At 46.2% G+C, this 7,500-nt stretch overlaps 1 protein-coding gene across 1 annotated transcript in view; it reads right to left on the bottom strand.

Annotated features, from left to right (window-relative positions):
* The window catches only part of LOC307258888 (kinesin heavy chain-like), a gene marked incomplete at its 5' end in the record, with an annotated part of 33,760 nt that overhangs the window by 17,839 nt on the left and 8,421 nt on the right, over positions 1-7,500 (bottom strand). The window contains 8 exons of the mRNA XM_080038554.1: positions 354-464; positions 898-993; positions 1,348-1,416; positions 2,794-2,954; positions 3,353-3,501; positions 4,048-4,196; positions 5,450-5,554; positions 6,103-6,227. Of these exons, the coding sequence (XP_079894680.1) occupies positions 354-464; positions 898-993; positions 1,348-1,416; positions 2,794-2,954; positions 3,353-3,501; positions 4,048-4,196; positions 5,450-5,554; positions 6,103-6,227 (965 nt within the window). The remainder of the gene's footprint in view (positions 1-353; positions 465-897; positions 994-1,347; positions 1,417-2,793; positions 2,955-3,352; positions 3,502-4,047; positions 4,197-5,449; positions 5,555-6,102; positions 6,228-7,500) is intronic.

Below are 7,500 nucleotides of genomic sequence, written 5' to 3'. Positions count from 1 at the left end.
CAGACAGACGGACAGACAGACAGACAGACAGACAGACAGACAGACAGACAGACAGACAGACTCACAGTCTTCAGGCCCAGCTCAGTGGTTAGCTGTGTGTTAGCCTGACAGACAGACGGACAGACAGACAGACAGACAGACAGACAGACAGACAGACAGACAGACAGACAGACAGACAGACAGACAGACAGACAGACAGACAGACAGACTCACAGTCTTCAGGCCTAGCTCAGTGGTTAGCTGTGTGTTAGCCTGGCAGACAGACAGACAGACAGACAGACAGACAGACAGACAGACAGACAGACAGACAGACAGACAGACAGACAGACAGACAGACAGACAGACAGACTCACAGTTTTCTGGCCCAGCTCAGTGGCTAGCTGTGTGTTAGCCTGTCCGCTGCGTTCGGCCTCTTGACTCTTGTGGTCGTAGTTCACGGCGAGTTCCTCCAGCGCCTGAAGAACCTGATGGAGAGAAGAAACCTTCAAACCTTCTGCCCTCTGAGATAAGATAAGATACAACCCCCTCACCCTCTCACCCTCTCACCCCCTAACCCTCTCACCCTCTCACCCCCTAACCCTCTCACCCTCTTACCCCCTAACCCTCTCACCCTCTCACCCCCTAACCCTCTCACCCTCTTACCCCCTAACCCTCTCACCCTCTAACCCTCTCACCCTCTAACCCTCTCACCCTCTAAACAAGGTTACTATTATACCTGTCACAATGCATCTCCCCTGCTCTAAACAAGGTTAATGTGCCTCTCTGAAAAAAGCCTTAAAATCTGGACTGGATACCGATCGTTTAACTTCAGAAATAGATTCATAATTCAACTTAAATAAAGTTACAAGGTGAAAGTTTCTTTTGTACATTGTCGCTGTTTAAATAAACTTTCATTACCTCCTTCACTTCCTGTTTGGCAGAGTCGCTGTCGCCATGGAGACGAGCCACTTCCTCCTGGAGACGATCGTAGTCCTGACGACCAGACGCCAACAGCTGCAGAACAGACATGAGTTTACAGAAACTAGGCTGTTAACACACCTACCCTAACCCTGTTAACTGGCTGTTTACAGGCTGTTTACAGACTGTTTACAAAGCCTAGGCTGTGTATTAACATGTATATTCCTCTCTATAGTAAACAGAGCAGTTTAGGGGTTCGGGTTAGAGTGTTTACAGAGCCTAGGCTAGGGGTTAGACAGGGTTAGAGCCAGGCTATAGTGAGCTAGTGATAGTGTTTACAGAGCCTGAGCTGTGGGGTTAGGGTTAGAGTGTTTACAGAGCCTAGGCTAGGGTTAGGGTTAGGGTTAGAGGGTTAGAGGGCTAGAGCCTCCAGGCCGCGTGGACACAAACCTCGTCCTGGTCGAGCAGCTGCTGCTTCAGCTGCTCCAGCGCCTGGCTGTGGAAGTTCATCTCTTCGTCCTGGAACACACACACAGACAGACAGAAAGACAGACAGACAGACAGACAGACAGACAGACAGACAGACAGACAGACAGACAGACAGACAGACAGACAGACACACAGACACACAGACACACAGACAGAGGAATAGACAGACAGACAGACAGACAGACAGACAGACAGACAGACAGACAGACAGACACACAGGCAGACAGACAGAGGAACAGACAGACACACAGACAGACAGACAGACAGACAATCAGGATTAGTTTTAAACACATTATGATAAAGGGATTTGCCTTCCCAGCTTCCGTAGTTGTCGCGCAGCAACATGCAGTATGGTAGAAGGGTTACGAGGGTTACGGTTAGAGGGGTTAGAGGGTTTTGGTTAGGCTTAGGGGTTAGAGGTTGGGGGGTTAGGGTTACCCTAGTGTTGAATGGAGCTGGTAGAAGGCTCTTGACTCAATATGCAAAGTTAAAGTCTAAACATTTATCTTCTGACGTTAGCGGTTTGCACGTAGCAGAATGTCATGATAACCACCTTTCTGTGTTAACAAACATCAGTTGATGAAACGTTTTCAAATATAAACTAAATAACTTTACTTTTCCTCTTAGCACACAGTGACTGGTTTGATCCTGAAATCTTCCTTTGAACCAGAATTGAATCGCCTCACTATACAAAGACGTCTATCCTACTGTCTGGTGCTTTTTTTGAACCACAAAAAAAATTAAAAAGCAACCGAAAATGACAAATAAAAGAAGATAAAACGACAAAAAACTACTAAAAACAAACAAACAAACAAACCACGGTTAAAGGGGTTAGAGCGTGTTTGTGTGTGTGTGCATGCGAGAGGGTGAGAGGGTTAGAGAGTGAGAGGGTTAGAGGGTTAGGGGGTGAGATGGTTAGAGGGTTAGAGGGTTAGGGGGTTAGGGGGTTAGGGTTAGAGGGGTTAGGGGGTTAGAGGGTTAGAGGGTTAAGGGGTGAGAGGGTGAGAGGGTGAGAGGGTTAGGGGATGAGATGGTTAGGGGGTGAGAGGGTGAGAGGGTTAGAGGGTTAGGGGGTGAGAGGGTTAGAGGGTTAGGGGGTGAGAGGGTTAGAGGGTTAGGGGGTGAGAGGGTTAGAGGGTTAGGGGGTGAGAGGGTTAGAGGGTTAGAGGGTTAGAGGGTTAGAGGGTTAGGGGGTTAGAGGGTGAGAGGGTGAGAGGGTTAGGGGGTGAGAGGGTGAGAGGGTTAGAGGGGTTAGGGGGTTAGAGGGTTAGGGGGTGAGAGGGTTAGAGGGTTAGGGGGTGAGAGGGTTAGAGGGTTAGGGGGTGAGAGGGTTAGAGGGGTTAGGGGGTTAGAGGGTTAGGGGGTGAGAGGGTTAGAGGGTTAGGGGGTGAGAGGGTTAGAGCGTACCTTGTCGTCGAGCTGCAGGTAAAGGTCTGAGATGAGTTTCTCGTACTGAGTCTTCTCCCGGTCGGACAGAGGGGGCGCGCTGTCCGTCACCACCGGCTCCTCGGGCCCTAACCCGCTCTTCTTGGGTTTACTCTGCTGCTCTGCCACAGGTACATTCTCACCTGGACAAGACACACACCTTCTGTGATCACACAACACTAGGGCGCTCAACCATTCATTTGTATTATCGCAATGAATCACGTTTTTTATCATGCTTAAAATACTATTTGTTTGCCTTTCTCATCAGGATCACGGTTGGTTTGTAAGTCACTAAAATACCATCCGGAATCAACGCTTGTTAGTATGCACTAATAAGTATACCCTTTTAAGTATGCACCTGTTGTGCTCTGAATATACTTAAAGTGGTTAACGTGTTAACGCTGACAGCCCTAGTAAAATCAGATCCACACACAGACACATCCATCCAGACCCACAAACACACATATACACACACAGACACACACAAACACACACACAGTAACACACACACACACACAGACACACACAGACACACACACACCTTTCCTCCAGCGCTTCAGTTCTTTCTCGAGCTTCTGAATGGTGAGGTTCAGACCGCGGTTCTTCTCGTTCTCTTTCTCGTATTTCTTCTTCCATTCTTCGGCCGTCAGCTCCAGGTTCACTGAGACGGTGTTCTTAATGGTCTTAGCTCTAGAACATATGGGAAAGTTAACAAGCATTCAGAGGGGTGTAGGGTCTGGGTTAGGGGCAAGTTAACATTGACAAGAAGCAGGCAGGGCTCATAAGGTTAGAGGGTTAGGGGGTTAGAGGGTTAGAGGGTGAGAGGGTTAGAGGGTTAGAGGGTTAGAGGGTTAGAGGGTTAGAGGGTTAGGGGGTTAGAGGGCAAACAGTTAAGGGTTAGAGGGTTAGGGGGTTAGGAGGTTAGAGGGTGAGAGGGTTAGAGGGTTAGAGGGTTAGAGGGCAAACAGTTAAGGGTTAGAGGGTTAGAGGGTTAGGGGGTTAGAGGGTGAGAGGGTTAGAGGGTTAGAGGGTTAGGAGGTTAGAGGGTTAGAGGGTTAGAGGGTTAGAGGGTTAGAGGGTTAGGAGGTTAGAGGGTGAGAGGGTTAGAGGGTTAGAGGGTTAGGAGGTTAGAGGGTTAGAGGGTTAGAGGGTTAGAGGGTTAGAGGGTTAGAGGGTTAGGGGGAAAACACAGTTAAGGGTTAGAGGGTTAGGGGGTAAGTCGGGCAGGGCTCACACCTCTGTCCGAACATCAGAGTAGATTTGGTTTCTGCCTCGTTGTAAACAGACGGCGAGCAGCAGATGATGATGGTGGTGCGACAGTTTCCTCCCAGAGAATCCTGCAGGATGCGCGTCATCTTACTGTCTCTGTACGGGACGTGGCTCTTCTACAGGGACGAGACGGAACGGGTTAGATCCAATACAACACAATACATAACACCCTGTCACTATGAGGTATGGGTTCTATCCAATACATCACATCCTGTCACTATGAGGTATGGGTTCTATCCAATACATAACACCCTGTCATTATGAGGTATGGGTTTGATCCAATACATAACACCCTGTCATTATGAGGTATGGGTTTGATCCAATACATTTCATCATTTTCCTTTATTTATTCTCGAAAGATCAATTGAGGTTACCCTCTTTTACAATGACGTCGAGACAGATACACAATATACAATGAGAATACACAACAAGCTTACAAAGAGACAACAACAATTAAAACATTCAGATCAATTGAATAAAACAGAACAATAGCCTAATTAAAACAGTTACAAGTGGAGTGGGGCTGATTCAAAATAATAACTTTAAATTGGTTAACAGTTATGAGTGTATTTATTTTAATTTGATGTTGTAGGCTGTTCCAGGAGTCAGGGGCACTGTGGCTAAAAGCAGTTTTACCAAGGTCAGACCGGGCGTATGGAACATATAACATGAGCATTTCAGTTGAGCGGGTTTGATAAAGCCCATCTGAAATATGCAGCATTGTTGTCAAATAGAGTGGTAGCTTTCCGGTCAGGGCTTTATATATAAAAATATGCCAATGTGCATCACGTCTCTCTTTAAGAGAAGACCACCCAACCTTTTCATATAAAAGACAATGGTGAGTGTCATAAGCATCTCCTGTAATGAACCTTAAGGCAGAGTGAAAAACGGAGTCCAGGAGTTTAAGACATGATTGAGATGCATGCCTATAAACCACATCACCGTAATCAAGGACGGACATAAAAACTGCCTCAATAAGGGTTAGGGTTAACCCTAACCCTAACCCTCACTATGGGGTATGGGTTTGATCCAATACATAACACCCTGTCACTATGGGGTATGGGTTCTATCCAATACATAACACCCTGTCACTATGGGGTATGGGTTTGATCCAATACATAACACCCTGTCATTATGGGGTATGGGTTTGATCCAATACATAACACCCTGTTAGCGTTATGAGCTGTTGCTATGCTAGCTAGGACGTGGCTCTTCTAAAAGACACGGGAAAACTAAAGCTTTATCACTAAGTCAAAAGTGGCAAGAGTTTTAAAAAAATATTAAAGAGAAAATAATAATAAACAAATAGCATGACGTTAGCAGCATAATGAGCTGATGCTATGCTAGTTAGCTATGCTAGTTGTCTCACCGTTCCTTCGCTCAGGGCGGCGATCACGTTCCCCAGCGCAGACAGAGATTTGTTGATGTTTTTGGCTTCGTCCAACACGGAACCTTCAGCGCCCGTTTTACTGACCTGAACAATGACATCATCATAATGCGCCGTTAACCATCATTATTACACGGAGCTGATAAATACTGTTTTCTTTTAGCATAAAGTTTTAATTCTGAGAATGAAAAAAAAGTTCAAAAATACAAGTTACATGTAAAACGTGCAGAATATAAATGATCAACAATCATTCTAAAAGTCACTAACGACATGGTAACCGCCATACAGAGAAGGGTTCCCAGGGCTGTTATAATAAACTATATTGATTAGTGTTTAGCTTTGTGTTCTTAATAAACTCAATAATCCGTCATTTTAATAGCTAATGGGAATTTTCAGCCACATTGCGGCAGCCTTGCCTGTGAGTGTGAGTGTGAGTGTGAGTGTGAGTGTGAGTGTGAGTGTGTGTGTGTGTGTGTGTGTGTGTGTGTGTGTGTGTGTGTGTGTGTGTGTGTGTGTGTGTGTGAGTGTGTGAGTGAGTGTGTGTGTGTGTGAGTGTGTGTGTGTGTGTGTGTGAGTGTGTGTGTGTGTGAGTGTGTGTGTGTGTGTGTGTGTGTGTGTGTGTGTGTCTCTCTGACCTTCTCGCTGCCCGCCAGGTCGACCAGGTAGAGTTTCCCCGACAGCTTGGTCTCCGTCTCGACGTTCTCCTGTTTGATGTTGATCAGGAAAATACTGTGAGAGCGAGAGCTGTGCTCGTTCATGTCTGAAAACACACACATAGACACAGACACACACACATAGACAGAGTTTAAAAAAGGGAAAATTAAAGTCGGGAAATGGAAAAAAGTGGAAAGCGAAAGAATGTCAGAACAAAATCTAAAAACAAAGTAAAAATGCCAAAACATTAACAAGGGTTAAAACAGAGTCGGTCTTTCTATCTGCGCTTAATGTGCAGTTTTTGGTTCCATTACATTAAATCAATCATGAGAGGCTGATGCTATATTATACAGTATAATATTTGCCTTTAAGTCTAAATATCATTGTCCCACCAGCAGCTGTGTTCAGCAGATTTCTGTCTGGATGAAAGTCACTCAGAGCGCTCTCATCCACTTTCATGTTCAGGCTCTGGCCCAGGAAGGGTTAGGGTTGGATTAGGGTTAGGGTTAGGTAGTTTGAGTTAGGGTTAGGGTTAGGTAGTTTGAGTTAGGGTTAGGGTAATACTCGAAGTATTACAGTATATCTCAGTATTATCACTGTGTATTTTAGACTTTAGACTTTATTGTCCCCTAGGGGAAATTCTTTTTCACTCCACAGTACATGTATGGGCCGCACGCAGACAGACAATAACAGATGGACAACAAACACAACAAAGATAACATGCAGACAGAATATATAAACAGAGTGGGACTGGGGTGTTTTATCTTGGCATTTTGTGTAAGGCTGCTATGGCTGCAGGTACCAGGCTTTTGCCATAGCGAGCCCTCCTGCACAACAGGGACCTGTAGGGCATAATGGTGAAGTGGCAGTTGAGTGGGTGTGTGTTGTCCTGTGCTATTGTGGATGCAATGCGTGAGATGGCCTTGAAATTAAGCTCTGACAGTGTGGCTGTGGGGAGACCAATTATTTTGGCAGCTATATTTATCAGCAGTAAAGCAGAACGACTCAGCAGTAAAGGGTTAGATCTAGAGAGCTAGAGGGTTGGGGGTTTAGAGGGTTAGAGGGTTAGGGGGTTAGAGGGTTAGGGGGTTAGAGGGTTAGGGGGTTAGAGGGTTAGGGGGTTAGAGAGTTAGAGGGTTAGAGAGTTAGGGGGTGAGAGGGTTAGAGGGTTAGGGGGTTAGAGGGTTAAGGGGTTAGAGGGTTAGAGGGTTAGAGGGTTAGGGGGTGAGAGGGTTAGAGGGTTAGAGGGTTAGAGGGTTAGGGGTTTAGGGGGTTAGAGGGTTTGAGGGTTAGAGGGTTAGGGGGTTTAGAGGGTTAGAGGGTTAGGAGGTTTAGAGGGTTAGAGAGTTAGGGGGTGAGAGGGTTAGAGGGTTAGAGGG

This window comes from Ammodytes marinus (assembly GCF_949987685.1).
Source record: "Ammodytes marinus genome assembly, chromosome: 12".
In the NCBI taxonomy this organism is placed as follows: domain Eukaryota; kingdom Metazoa; phylum Chordata; class Actinopteri; order Uranoscopiformes; family Ammodytidae; genus Ammodytes; species Ammodytes marinus.
Note: the sequence above shows the minus strand (reverse complement) of the source record. Positions and strands in the feature narration are given on the sequence as shown.